This window comes from Ailuropoda melanoleuca, chromosome 16 (assembly GCF_002007445.2).
Source record: "Ailuropoda melanoleuca isolate Jingjing chromosome 16, ASM200744v2, whole genome shotgun sequence".
NCBI lineage: Eukaryota > Metazoa > Chordata > Mammalia > Carnivora > Ursidae > Ailuropoda > Ailuropoda melanoleuca.
Genome location: NC_048233.1, coordinates 16,821,361 through 16,835,980, shown reverse-complemented (window position 1 = coordinate 16,835,980; position 14,620 = coordinate 16,821,361). Strand labels below are relative to the sequence as shown.

General features: G+C 35.2%; 1 protein-coding gene across 2 annotated transcripts in view; it reads right to left on the bottom strand.

Annotated features, from left to right (window-relative positions):
- The window catches only part of PIK3C2G (phosphatidylinositol-4-phosphate 3-kinase catalytic subunit type 2 gamma), a 358,071-nt gene that overhangs the window by 242,862 nt on the left and 100,589 nt on the right, over nucleotides 1-14,620 (bottom strand). For both annotated transcript variants that reach the window (XM_034645915.1, XM_011228226.3), the window contains 2 exons: nucleotides 10,671-10,793; nucleotides 3,745-3,876 (listed from right to left, as the gene is read on the bottom strand). In XM_034645915.1, the coding sequence (XP_034501806.1) occupies nucleotides 3,745-3,876; nucleotides 10,671-10,793 (255 nt within the window). The remainder of the gene's footprint in view (nucleotides 1-3,744; nucleotides 3,877-10,670; nucleotides 10,794-14,620) is intronic.

The window sequence follows — 14,620 nt, the reverse complement described above, 5'->3', positions numbered from 1 at the left end:
TTTTTTTTTTTTTTTTTTTTTTTTTTTTTTTTTTTTTTTTTTTAATCAAAAAAAAAAAAAAAAGAAAAGACTCGGGATATGGGCAGCCAGCATGTGATAGGATCTGATGCTATAAAACTCTTTGGGATTCTGCTGATCATAGGTCTAATAGGTTTCATGCCCAAGAGCAGAGCACAGGCAAAGCTGAGGCAGGAGCTTCTTGTATGTTGCTGAGATTGTCACAATGCATTCATGGAGCAAGGTGTGACACCTAAGGGCAAGAAGGGGGGCAGCTTAAGGTAGTAACACATGTAGAGAGAGGTCAGACTTGCATTCTGGTAGTTGTTCTAGTCTAGCCTGGTGACTTATAAAAATTCCCTTAACCTTCCTTTATCATAGATATCTTCCCCTGTAAATGAGGTATTTGTACTATTTGAACTCTGTGGGTCTCTCTTGGACAGGAAGGATAGACAATAAGGAATTCTCACCCAAAACTTTTTTTATATTTGATTTTGAGGATATATCTGAAATGATAAGATACAGTGGGATCAGTGTTGGCTACTTAGGCAACAATCTAAGGAATCAAGTTGTTTTGAAATTAAGATTTATTTTGGGTCTCTTTTGAAAATCTGAAAAGATTCTAATTTTTCTGGTCTTTAAACGCACCCAGAGAGCTTTGAGAACATCAATACCTGGACCCCACTACAGACCAGTTAAATCAGAATATTTGGGAACATCTGGGATTTGGATTTATTTTAAAATCTCCCCAGGAGAATCTATTGTTCAATGTTGAGGACTTTTGTGTTGAAGGAGTTTACAACAATTTAGAAACGCTAAGTAACTACCACACTATTTCTTTTAAGTAGGGAAGGTAGCTCACAGAAATTGTTGACATGAGAAAAACACTTTCTTATTGCAATGTGGAGGCATTGTGAATATAAATGCAATGGAAGTTCTATCTGCAAAAGAGAGGATTACAAAACTTCTGTGGGCAAAGTTTTACCTTTGTACTTTGGATTTTTTTTTTCTAGACCTGAAGGTGAATTTGTGTGCTTCAAATGTTGAAGTTTATTTATTTATTTTTTTTAAAGATTTCATCTATTTATTCAACAGAGATAGAGACAGCCAGCGAGAGAGGGAACACAAGCAGGGGGAGTGAGAGAGGAAGAAGCAGGCTCATAGCGGAAGAGCCTGATGTGGGGCTCGATCCCAGAACGCCGGGATCACGCCCTGAGCTGAAGGCAGACGCTTAACCTCTGTGCCACCCAGGCGCCCCTGAAGTTTATTTTTATTTGTAGACATTTCTGATGCAGCCATAACTGATATATCTGAGTTTAATCACCCGTTGGTTTTTCTGAAAACCACTTCTGAAAACCACAAAGAGATAGGAAGCTTTTAATTCGGCATATTTTCAGGTTGTGTGTACATTGGAAAAAATAAAGATATAAGTGCTCATGACAACTCCACATGGCTAGGTATGGGCAATTCAAACTGTAATAAGTGACAGATTTAATATGAAATGTTTATGGAAAGGAGTCATTCCATGAAAGGAAATGAAATTAAGTGGCCTATTTGCTGTGATCTGCAAATATCTGCATCAAATAAATTGGGTTAGAATCTCTGTCACTCAGAACAACGAACACAGCGGGAGTCATCACATTCCCTAATTGCCCTACATGATGGATTTTTGATGTCTTGAAAAGATCTGGACTTCTTCAAACTGTTTAGCTCAGGAAAGAAGGAGATTTTCTGATCTTCGTGAGAAATGATCTTTTGGAAATATATTTACAAATGCTTATGAAAGTGCTCTTTGAAGTAAGTTTTGTTTTCTGATGTGATGTATCATCATCCACAATTTCAATCTCTTTCCCTTAGGAAAACACCTCCTAGTATCAGTCCCACATGAACACTCGCATAAAAATGTTTACTAATGGTAAGTGATACATGACAAAACAACATGGAGGCAGTATTTTTACTACCATAACCATCTAGAAAAAAGCCTTAAAGATTAGTCTGAAAGACAGATATATTCCAAACTTCTTATATATTTAATGTTTATTGATTGCATACTATGTGGAAAGTAATGTATTAAATAATGGAAGGGAATAAAATGGACTGAATTTTTACAGTGAATAGCTAGAATTTTTATTCTACAAACATGCAGTTGAAACTTTAAAGAAACTCACTTGAGAAGGAAGGGCACTTGCAGAGCTGCTCCTACTGAGAAAGTAATGAAAGTTCTTAGCCCACAAATCAGATTTTTGAAATATCTGCTAACAGCAGTAGGTATTCCTTTTAGGGCTAAACTGTTTCTTTTTTTTATTTTTATTTTTAAGTAATCTCTACACCCAACATGGGGCTTGAACCTACAACCCTGAGATCAAGAGTTGCCTGCTTGGGGCACCTGGATGTCTCAGTCTGTTAAGCACCCAACTCTTGATTTCAGCTCAGGTCATGATCTCAGGGTCATGAGATAGAGCACCACCTTGGCCTCTATGCTCTGTGGGGAGTGTACTTGAAATTCTCTCTCCTTCTGCCCCTCCACCCTGCTCACACATTTTCTCTCTCCTCCTCTCTCAAATAAATAAATAAATAAATCGTAAAAAAAATAAAGTTGCATGCTCTGCCAATTGAGCCAGCCAGGCACCTCAGGACTAAACAGTTTCTTATAGACTTTTGAAATTTTACTTTATTCTAAATCTTCTATAGGGTTTGATTTTTTCTAGTTCAATTTAATAAAACAATCTCCACTGATTGCCTCTTTATAAGGGGTACAATGTTAGATGATAGCTATTACAAAGATAAATATGTTGCTATCATCAAGAAACATATATGTGGAAATGGGCGCATGGAAACAAATGATAGAGCGATACACACACACACACCAGACTAGAATTAATCCAACAAAGAAGATCTTAAAGATTTATCACAATTGTTGTGATCATAATTTATAATTACTAAATTTGAGAAAACTTATGAAGAGTTTTCTTAGCATTTTTATGTTATTTATATTATTATATTATTACATTTTATGTTATAAATATTCTTTATAGCAATATTAAAATAGCAATATACATTCTATTTTTTTGAAGGCCCTGTATTTTATAATTCGATTGTAAAGCAAGTCCTGTCATGTGAAAAATAACTAAGCTGATTTATTTGAAATATTTTTCCTTAATAGCATAGAAAACCATGTAATTGACTTTATCAAATATTCTAAGTATTAATTGTTCTAAATCCTTATGGTGAAGTCAACAGTTAATTTTGCAATGGCCATTAGTTCTGATAGAATATCTGTACTTATAGTTGGTTTACTTTTCTGAAAAATTTCTCTTAAAGTTACCAAATATTTTCTTCTTGGCAATAAAAGATCAGCAGGCCAGTTACATTGTATAATTTTACTTCAGCCAGAATTCCAAGACTCAAGTTGTTTCTAAATGACAGTACTAATCTAAGTCATTCTGAATTACTAATGACGAAGAAACTGGTCAGAGAAAGAAAAGCAATTGAAATTGGTTATGCCAATACCTTTTTATTATAAATGACCCAGTTGACAAATTGAGCATGAGGCCTGTTTCTAAAGCCATTTCTACATTTTTGCTTTTCAGCTTCACTTTCAACAGTCATGATTTATATTGAGCTACCTCAATTTTGGAATAAAATGTCCTCTTGATTTTCTCATTATTTCATATACTGCAAAATAGTCATTTCCAAGGAGGTTTTTATTGATATGAGAGATTTATTAAGAAAAAATTATATACTCACTTTTTTGGAAACAATGGAAGGCAAGTCCAAGCCAGTAAATTGGCATTATTGGTTGCACAGACAATGCCAAACAATCTTATAGTAAGCATGGATTCCCTTGGAAGTGACTTTATTTCAAGAGGAAAATTGATCCTTAAAATAAAAGAAAAAAGCAGATTATCTACCCAGTTACAATGATACTTTCATAGATACTTTTTAATATAATGGTATGTGATAAAATTAACTTTTGAATTGAGGGATCCTTTTGAAATTTTGTGTTTGATCTTGTAAAAATGGAAATACGGCAGAAATACATAGAGTATTGAGATTGGTTATTCAATTAGTGGGGATTCCTTTAATTATAATTTTGACATGTAAGCTTATTTTTAAAAAATATGATGACTTATACATTTACTCTTTGTAAACATAGAGGAAAGAATAACATTGTCTTACGGAGTGGGGGTAAGGAAGGAAACAACTTGAAATGGGTCCTAAAGAGTAAGTTGGCTATAATTAGTGGAGATTTGGAAAAGAATATTCCAAGAAGAGAAAAGTACAAAGACAAGGTCATTTATGCATGAAAAGATTAAGTGTAGCTGAGAAATGGTGAGTAGATCATTGTGGCTAGAACGAGGGATGTGGTCAAGTTGGTTGGGGAAGTTACAGAGGATGTCATTGAAAAGGTAGGTAGTTGCCAGAATGCTTAAGAACTCTGTATGCCAGGCAAGGGAATTTGAGCTTTTTCCTAATGGCAAAAGGGAATATTTGAACAAGACAGTTAAAAGTAGAGTTGTTTACGATCTTAAATGTGAACCATTCTGGGTAACAATGAGATCCCCAGGCATTTGGGGGATGATTGCTAAAATGTAATGGACATACGATTTCTGGATAGTTCAAGGTGAAGGAACTCCAAATACAGACCCTAAATGTATTGTAGATATTGGGAAAAAATGTGGCCAAATATAAACACAGGATTGTTAATGGTGAGAAAAACTTGAATTCAGATACTGAATCCATCAATATATAAAAGAGAATGTCTAGAAGGTTACAAATGATACTATAAAGACTGGGAGGGACACACCTGGGTGGCTTAAGTGTCCAAGAAGAAAAAGCTTTGACAGAAAGTTGAGAGTGTGATCTGAGGTCTCTAATGGTGGGCAGGGAGAAGGGTGCCTTTCTTTCCTTTTTGGAGTCATCTCAGTTATATAAAAATGATCAGATTCTATCATAAGAATATCAAGACAAGTATGGCATTTAGGAGAGATCAATATATGAGACAAGGAAATGAAAGACATCAAGAAGCTTAGATGGGGCAATATGTTTGCTAGACAATGAGAATGCTAGGAAGAAATGGAAAAATTGAACAGAGGTTAGCAGATAAGTGAAGACTCACGGGAAGTGATTCACCAAGGGATGGGAAAAAGAAAAGAAGTAACTGGAAGAGCAAATGGGACAGCTTGTACTATGGACTATCTGATGGTATTAGGTATGAGGAGTATAAACAGAATCCACTAGTCTTGTGATTCCCAGTTGAATTTTGACATCAAATTGTTTAAGCAGTAGGTAATTAGTAGAGGACTGATGATGGCCAAAGCCAGTGTTCAAGTGGAAGGTGCTGACTGACAGGGCACCTGGGTGGCTCAGTCGTTAAGCATCTGCCTTCAGCTCAGGGCATGATCCCAGGGTCCTGGGATCGAGCCCTGCATCAGTCTCCCTGCTCTGCTGGGAGCCTGCTTCTTCCTCTCCCACTCGCTCTGCTTGTGTTCCCTCTCTCACTGGCTGTCTCTCTCTGTCAAATAAATAAATAGAATCTTTAAAAAAAAAAAAAAAAGGAAGGTGCTGACTGAGTTGAGGCCTCAGGAAATATTGAGCATTTTCTCACAGTAGGAATTCACTGCCTAATCTGGATATTAGGGAGAAGTCCTTACTCAAGGTGTCAAGTAAGACACCGGTGACACGAGTGTGGGGCAGTATCCAGCCTAAGAAATGATGAGGCATCAATTCAGCCTAGTGACCATACTGGTTTTGAGGAAGTACACATCTATCTCCCCAATACACTCTTTCCTGTGTTAAGAGCCCCAGATCCAGGGTGGCAATAAAGCGTCTAACAAGAGGGAAGACAGAAGGGCTATTTTAGAAGTAAAATGAATAACTAATATTTGACTCACAGTATATTAGTAGAATAGGACAATGAAGAATTAAAGATGAATTCTAGGCTTCTAGATTATGTTATAGTGGGTAACTTTAACTGATATATAAATATAAAAGAAAGAGGACATTGGGATAGGAGTAATATGTGCAGTGTAAGGCATGATATAATTGAACTAATAATAACTGTGAGATGTCAATATGTAAGCTGTGTGAAGAGGACAAGTCAGAAGTTTGGATCTGGATATATCTGTATTCAAATAATGGCCCTACGACTAATAAGCCTCATTTTTGCTTATTCACATAATGGATCAAATATTATATAAGGTAATAGGTGGCAAGCGGTAGCAATACATTAGCAATGCATTCATTATTCAATCAATAATATAATAATTTATATAAGCCATTATAGACAGACAAAATTTAATTCTAGATAAAAGTAGGGAAGGGAAATAAAGGGAAGACTATGGTAAAGAAAGTCTATTTTTTCAAGATTAGCAAAGTTTAGATCATTAAAAAATTAATTTGTTTTACATTTAGGTATTTAAAAGTCTTTCTTTTCCTTCATATTCTTTCATACTCATAATATCAACTGAAGACAATGTGGACATACTTCTTAGCTTATAAGAAGCTCTGAAACTCAATATAAAATGTTGATGATCTTGTGGAATGCATAATAATTTCTTGAAAGTTCTCTCTTTTACTTGTAATTGATTTTCTATTCGATTTTCATATTTCTGTGCTAGAATGGAAGCTATAATTTCACTTTATTCCTCACATAATCTAGAGTGTTGTTTTCCTCATTTAGTCTGGCTTCTTCATGTATAACTTCACTTATCAGTGAGCTTTCATATCAAGAATAACAAAAATTCAATAAGTTACAGTGGATAGTTACTGTCAATCTCCATTTTGTCATTTTATTAATAAAAATAAATTCTTCTAGGGTAAGAATACATGCTCTCTAAATAGTTATTTATTCATTTCTTGAATACATATGGATTTTTAAAGCCAGAATAATCTCACACTCACTGGAAAATCTTTTTTTTTTTTTTAAACGTCTACATAGCTATCGAAAAATCAAAGGAATGAACTTTTAGACAAAAAAAGAAGAAAAATACTTTAAGGGACAAATCAATAAGTGAAGCTGAATTGCTTCTTTTTATGCAAGCAGCTGGCATAGACCTCAAGTTTTAACCATATATTTGCCTTACTCTACTGTTTAAAATGAATAAATACCATAATTTTTCTGAAATGTTTTTTTTTCTTCTATATGAAATAGTTTTCCTAAGATCAGAGTAAGTTTTTCATAGTGAAAATGGGAGATTTAATAAAGTCACAATGTTTAGAACTCTCCTTTTAATACTGATATAAAGCAATACACCATTGTAAGGATTTTTGTCATGTGAAACAGGGATCCCTTTCAGGATTTTTAAACAGAATAATAACATAGCCTGACTTACCATTTTAAAAGAAGTCACTGTAGCCACTGTGTGAGAAGGACTATTAGAGGCGCAAGAGAAGTAGGGAGACCATTATATACCTACTGTGGTAATTCAGGGGAGACAGAATGAGGGCCTAGACCAAAGAAAGTGATGAGAAGTAATAGTCTGGAAATATTTTGAAGGGAGAGACTATAGGATTTCTTGGACATGGGATCTAAGAGGAGATTCAGGGTAGAGAGGTGACCTGAACAACTGGAACTGAAAAGGATAATGCAAGGCTATCCACAGATGGAAGAAGTTTGGAATGTAAGGTTAAGAGTATTGTTTTAGACATGTTGAATTTAGAAGTGTGAAGTTTACGACTGATGCCTGGGTTGGTGATATAATTTTTGGAGATGCTGGCATATAGATGGCATTTAAAGCTATGTGACGATAAAAGAATGCTAAAGGAGCAAGGTAAATACAACAGAAAAGAGGCATAGGTGCTAAGACCATGATCAGTCTGGGTAAAGAAAAGAAAATAGAGAAGGAATGTCCAGTACAGGAGGAAGAAAGCAAAAAGAATATGGGAGCTAAGTAGAGAGCATATTTCAAGAAGGAGGGTGAGATCAACAGTGCCGAATGCTCCTCAATAGATCATGTAAGATGAAGACTGAAAACCCAACACTAGATTTAGCTATGCAGGTCACTAGTGACTCTAATGGCAATTTCAGTGAAACAGAGGTGATGAAAGCCTAATTGGAGTATATTTTAGAGCAAAGGAAAGAAAAAATACTTTACAAAGTGAATATATACAACTCTCTGGAAGGGTTTTGCCCTAAAGCAGAGGGGAAAAAATGGGGTGGCTTCTGGTAAGAGAATGGAGTAGAACTTGTTTTTAAATTTAAGATGCAAGAACTACTTATAGAATATAAATACTCTGCCAAGGATTTTATATGTTTTAAGAAATAGTATACAAATCACAGTAAAAGCATCAGCTTTGGAGTGAGAGTAGGTCTGAACCCTAGTTCTGACATTTACTCATTGTGGGACCTGGGGCAAGTTAGTTAAGCTTCATAAACCTCAATATTCTGATCTTTAAAAAAGGACGACAATATCTGTTTCATATTTTTGTTGTTAAGATGAGATAATATATTTGGGGTATATAACAATGATTGAAATATATAGTCAAAATCTATGTCACATATTATTAAACAACAAAGTTTCTGTCCTTACATGCACAGTCTAGTAATGAAATGTATAATCAATTAGAGTGTAACATATGTTAATAAACTACAAAAAGAATGCTACAGGCACCTAGAAAAATGGTAAATAACTATTTTAATGGAAATGAAATAAAGTGAAAATAACTCTAGGTTGAGGTCACTAACTTTATTGGGGGAAGCAAAAAACAGTAAAGATAACACATGTACAGTCTTGAAGGAACAGAAGAAAAATATACCAGTGTAATTATTCCAACAACAATAATGATTTCCAATTTATTTGGGAAATTTTCTGGGGGGGGGAGATTTTTTTAAAATTGACTTTAGATTTAGTAAGTTTTTTCTTGAATTAAATGATAGCACATATCTATCAGTTAAAAATTAATCTGATTTTTTGAAATAGCTAGGAGTAAGTTCTAATTAAGTCAGAAGAATAATTTTAGTCATTGAGCTAATTAATAACATTTTTAAAGAGTCACTTGTTACATGAAATTCATTTATTTGCCCAAGAACACTTACTGAATTCTTACTCTATCTGATACTGCTGGGGCTAAGGCCAGAATGAAAAATTTTAAAAAGAAAATAAAATGACAAAAACAACAAAAAAAGATGTTTGTGTCATTTGGCAAAAGCAAACAGAAATATAAGCAAACACATTCAAGAGGGGACCATAAGAGAGTAGATTGAGGTTTACATCAACTAACAAAAGAAAAGTGGCAAATTATTTCTAATGTTACAAAGAAGACTTTACAGAGAAGGTGAAAGAGTGTCTTGAAAGATAATTGGGTGTTCCCAAGGTGGGCAGTAAAGGCACTGTGCTCTTGACAGATGGAGGACCCCTAGCAGAGGCATGACTTCTCAGTTTATAGTTAGGAGAAATAGATCAGATGCAGAATGACTGGGTGCAGGGCCATGGAGCGGGGTTAACTACAGAGACAAAGGTGCAGAGATCGGTAGAGGCCAAACTCCTGGGAGTCTTGTGTGCTGTGCTAAAGGATTTGTATTTTACCTTATGAGAATTGGGGAACCACTGAAGAATTTTACAAGCAGAACTCATTCTGTGCAATAAAAGAGGATTTTGTAATTGAAGATCAGGTCTTCTGTCAAAGGAGTTAAGAAGCTAACCGAAGAAGGGAAGATAAATGTTGTCATAGTCCTAGTGGAAGGAGGAATTGCTTGCATGGAAGGAACCATGGAGTACATAAAAATTGAAGGCCACATGTCATGTCTCCATTGACTGCAGTAACACTAAGATTAGGATAAGTGGTGCTATTTAACACCATACTTGGAGTCCCAGAAATTTCAGCACGTATTTCTCAGTGAAAAAGCACAATACTGGGGAGTGAAATCATCTTTGAAGAAAGCCAGATCTGGTAAAGGGCTGATGAGATGTAGGTGAGTTTTCTACTGTTTGAGGTAGGAAGATAACTGTCAGTGCAGCACAGGAGACCCCAGAGAAATGACTGAAAGCTAGTGGAGTAGTGTCATAGGAACAGCAAGGGAAAGTGGAAGTATTCACAAAATACCCATACATAGGGCCTATGAACGTCCTGAGATTCTGCGTAAAGTAAGGACTTGAGGTGGAGGGAGGGGGACAGAGGAGAGCAAGAAGGAATGAATTTTGTCAAGAAGGTATTTTTTTTCTTCTTGATTTAATAAGTCTCTATAAAATGAGAAAGTAGGAGCCAATCACCCAAAATTAGATGGTAGTTTACACATGTATAGATAATTATTATCAAAAAACTTGACTATTTAAATAAATTTATAATTGGCTTTCATGGGAAAGTGGAAATTACATGTTATTAGGTAATTTCTTTTTCATTGTTGTACCTGGAATCTACTTCCCCCAAACCCAAATAGAGGGTATCCCTTATATCCATAGTCTGTGAATGATTAAAATTCTGTTTTTTCCAATTTCCCTTTTTGATTAGTTTGGTAATATGGATTAGACACTTGCCTAGATTTCTAAATGGACTTTTAATTTGTTGAACTGTACAGTCAGTTATCTATTAGCATGAGCTTTTCTGTCACATCATTGAATCATATCAACTGGCAATATTTAAAAAAAAAACCTTCCACTTTAAAAAAAAAGAGAAAAAAGAATCCTTGATCTTTATTATATAAATGACACTGCCAAAATAAAGATTAAACTTACGTTTCATTCCAGTTGACCAAGAGAAAAAACAATTTTTTGACTGGAATATTTCTGTAGCTTCTCACTTGGCACAACTTCTTTCCAGCATACGTAAGCCAACAGGAAAAAGAAAATGCTTTATAGCTTAAAAAAAAAAAAAAAAGTATTCAGTAACCTGAAAGCTATAAAGAAAGTTTTCTATACGGGTCAATTATTTTTATAGTTAAAAGTCAAATGAAAAAGTTATATCTGATTGTATAAAGTATGTTTTAAAAATTACTTTAAAATTTATGTTGGGTGACATCAGCAAAATGGTACAACAGAAAGCCCCAAACTCTCTTCCCCCATGGAAACACCAATTCAATAATACACGGATCAATTCCCTCTGAGGGAAATTCAGAAGCAAGAAGCTCTTACACTCCAGGCAAGTGCAAACCAGTCACACAGAAATCAGCAGGAAAATTTGTGGCACTCCTTTTCCAGAACTCCTTCCCTGGCAGAGTGCAGTTGATCAGGAGGAAACTCCCAACTCCCAGCTTTTCCCTGGAGTGGGAAAGAGAAGACTGGAACATATGTCTAGCATTCAGACTTTTTAAGGGGCTATCCAAGGGACTAGTTTATGTCCTGCCTACATCTAAATGCTGAATAGGAATGGGTGCCAGGTTGGGGGCCTCTAAGAACAAAGCCAATGGTTTGAACTAGCACAAATTCACTTACCACTGTCCCATCTCAGGGCAAAATGAAAAGGAAAAAAAATCCCCAACTCAGTGCAAAAAAAACAGTAAAAAAATCCCAACTTCTGGCTTCTCAGTGCAAAATGAACAGGAAAAAATCCCCAACTTCTGGCTTCTACAAGGGGAGAAAAAGAGTTGGCGCATGTGTCCAATATTCCAGCTTTTTGGGTGGTGGCCTGAAAGACTGGTTTCTGTCACCCAACTCATAGCATAGATGGGACCTGACATACTCTGGATGCCAGGGAACAGCTGAGAACCAAAAACAGCTGGGGGTAGGGCTACTGAGTGGAGTCAGTTAAGCATCTGCCTTTTCAGCTCAGGTCGTGAGGCTACATCAGGCCTACATCAGGCTCCCTGCTCAGTGGGGAATCTGCTTCTCCCTCTGCCCCTCTCCTGCTCATGCTCCCTTTTTCTCTCTCTCAAATAAATAAATAAAATCCTAAAATAAACAAGCAACAAACAAAAAACAGCTGGGGAGCTTACAGCAGCACCAGCAAACTTGGTAGTGCCACAGAGGGACACTGGGGGAACAAGAAATTATGAGCTCCTGAAGAAAGAAGCAAAACCTCTCTAATTGGGAATTTACACACACAAATCCAGAGAAGAGAAAGGTTTGAAAGGCCCCAGGATCTCTAGTTGTGCTGATTGATGACATTCTTTCTCTGTATGAAACCAATCTATAAAGACTGTATTCTTTCAAATGCACAGACTCTAGAAAAAGTAACAAGGCATACAAAGAAAAAGGGAAATATGGCCCAACAATAGGAATAAAATAAATCTCCAAAAACCAATCTTAAATAAATTGAAGTATATGAATTACCTGACAAAGACTTCAAAACGATCATCATAAAAATGCTCAAGAAGCTCAGGAAAATGATGCATGAACAAAATGAGAGTATAAACAAAGAGACAAAAAATATTAAAAAGAACTACGCAGAAATTTTGGAACTGAAGAATATAATAACTGAATTGGAAAAAAAAATTACTAGAAAGGTTCAAGAGCAGACTGATCAAGCAGAAGAAAGAATCAGTGAACTCAAATATAGGTCATTTGAAGTTATATAATCAGAGGAACAAAAAGAAATAAGAATGAAGAGGAAAGAAAGCTTAGGAAACTTCTGGGACACCATCATCCAGACAAATACACATATTATGTGAGTCCCAGGAGGAGAAGATAGAGAAAAAGAGGCAAAAAGCTTTTTTAAAGAAATAATAGCTGAAAAGTTCTCAACTGTGTGTAGGGAAATGGACATTCAGATTCAAGAAGCCCCACAAACCAAACTAGGACGAGCCCAAAGACCACACTAAAACACATTCAAATCACATCATCAAAAGTCAAAGACAAAGAATTTTGAAAGCAGCTAGAAAAAAGTGAGCCACCACATAAAAGAGAGGTCTCATAAGTTCATCAGCAGATTGCTCAGCAGAACCCTTGCAGGCCAGAAGGGAGTGGGATGATATATTCAAAGTTCTGAAGGACAAAATTGCTAACTAAGAATATTATATCTGGCAAAAGTGTCCTTCAGAAATGAAGGAGAAAGAAATACTTTCCCAAATAAACAAAACCTGAGGAATTTCATCACCACAAAACCTGACTTATAAGAAAGGCTAAAGGCAGTCTTCAAAGTTGAAATGAAAAGACACTAGCTAGATAGCAACGCAAAAGCATAAAAAAGTACAAAGGTCACTGGTAAAGGTAAAAATGTAGGCAAATACAGAATACAGTAAAATATTTTAATAATGGTGCATGAACCACTTTTAATTCTGGTATAGAATGTAAAGGGCAACGTATTTAAAAAAAACGTAATAATAAAAATATGTAAAACAGGGGGCCTGGGTGGCTCAGTCAGTTAAGTGTCTGCTTTCAGCTCAGGTCATGATGATCCCAGGACCAAGAACCGCATCAGGCTCCCTGCTCAGTAGGGTGTCTGCTTCTCCCTCTACCCTTCCCTTGTGCTCATGCTCTCTCTCTCTCTCAAATAAATAAATAAATAAATAAAATATTTTTAAAAATATGTAAAACAAAGTGATGTAATTTGTGATATCAATAACATAAAGTGTGGTGAGGGGAGGAAAAAAGAAGCGTGGTGAGAGGAGTAGAGTTTTTGTAAGTGACTGAAGTTGTTATCTGCTTAACAAAGAGTGATTGGCTAAAAAACAAGATCCAATTATATGCTGCCTATAAGAGACTCACTTTAGATTTAAGGACACACAGAGGCTGAAAGTGAAAGGACAGAAGAAGATGCTCCATGCAAATGGCAATCAAAAGACAATAGGGGTTGCCTTACATAACATAAGACATGATAGACCTTAAGTCAAAAAATGTCACAGGAAATAAAGATGGACCTTATATAATGATAAAAAGGGTCAATTCATCAAGAGGATATAACAATTGTAAATATATATGCACCCCAAATTGGATCAAATATATCAAGCAAACATTGACAGAACTGAAGGAAGAAACAGAGAGCAACACAATAATAGGAGATTCCAATAGTCCACTTTTAATAATGAATACAACAACCAGACCAAACCTAACAGATAAATACAGAACATTCTATCCAACAGCAGAATACACATTCTTCTCTAGAACACATGGAACATTCTCTAGCATAGATCATGTGTTAGGTCACAAAACAAGTCTTAACAAATTTGAAAAGACTGAAATCATACCGTATGCATTTTTTTACCACAATGGGATAAAACTAGAAATCAACTGCAGAAATAAAACTGGAAAATTAACAAATTTATAGAAATTAACACTTTTGAACAGTGAGTCAAACAAGAAATCAAATGGGAATTAGAAAATATATTGATACAAATGAAAATGAACACGCACCATACCAAAACTTATGAGATGCAGAGAGAAGTTGATAGCTGTAAATTCCTACATTAAAAGAAGTATAAAAAATAAACAACCTAACTTTATATTGAAAGAACTAGAAAAAGGTGAACAAACTAAGTCCAAAGTTAAAAGTAGGAAGAAAACCATAAATATTACACCAGAAATAAATAAAGCAGAGAATAGAAAAAAAATGGAAAAAAATAAACAACACCATCACACCATATATACATGCAGGCTCATGCATATAGCTTTATCCGTATATATCTGGCTACATAGTTTTTCCATATTACTTAAAATTAATAAGTATTTACTAATGGTTAAAATATTGTAAGAAAACATCAGAGTAGCAGTATATTATATTATACAGCAGGCCTTTAAATTTTCATAAAATT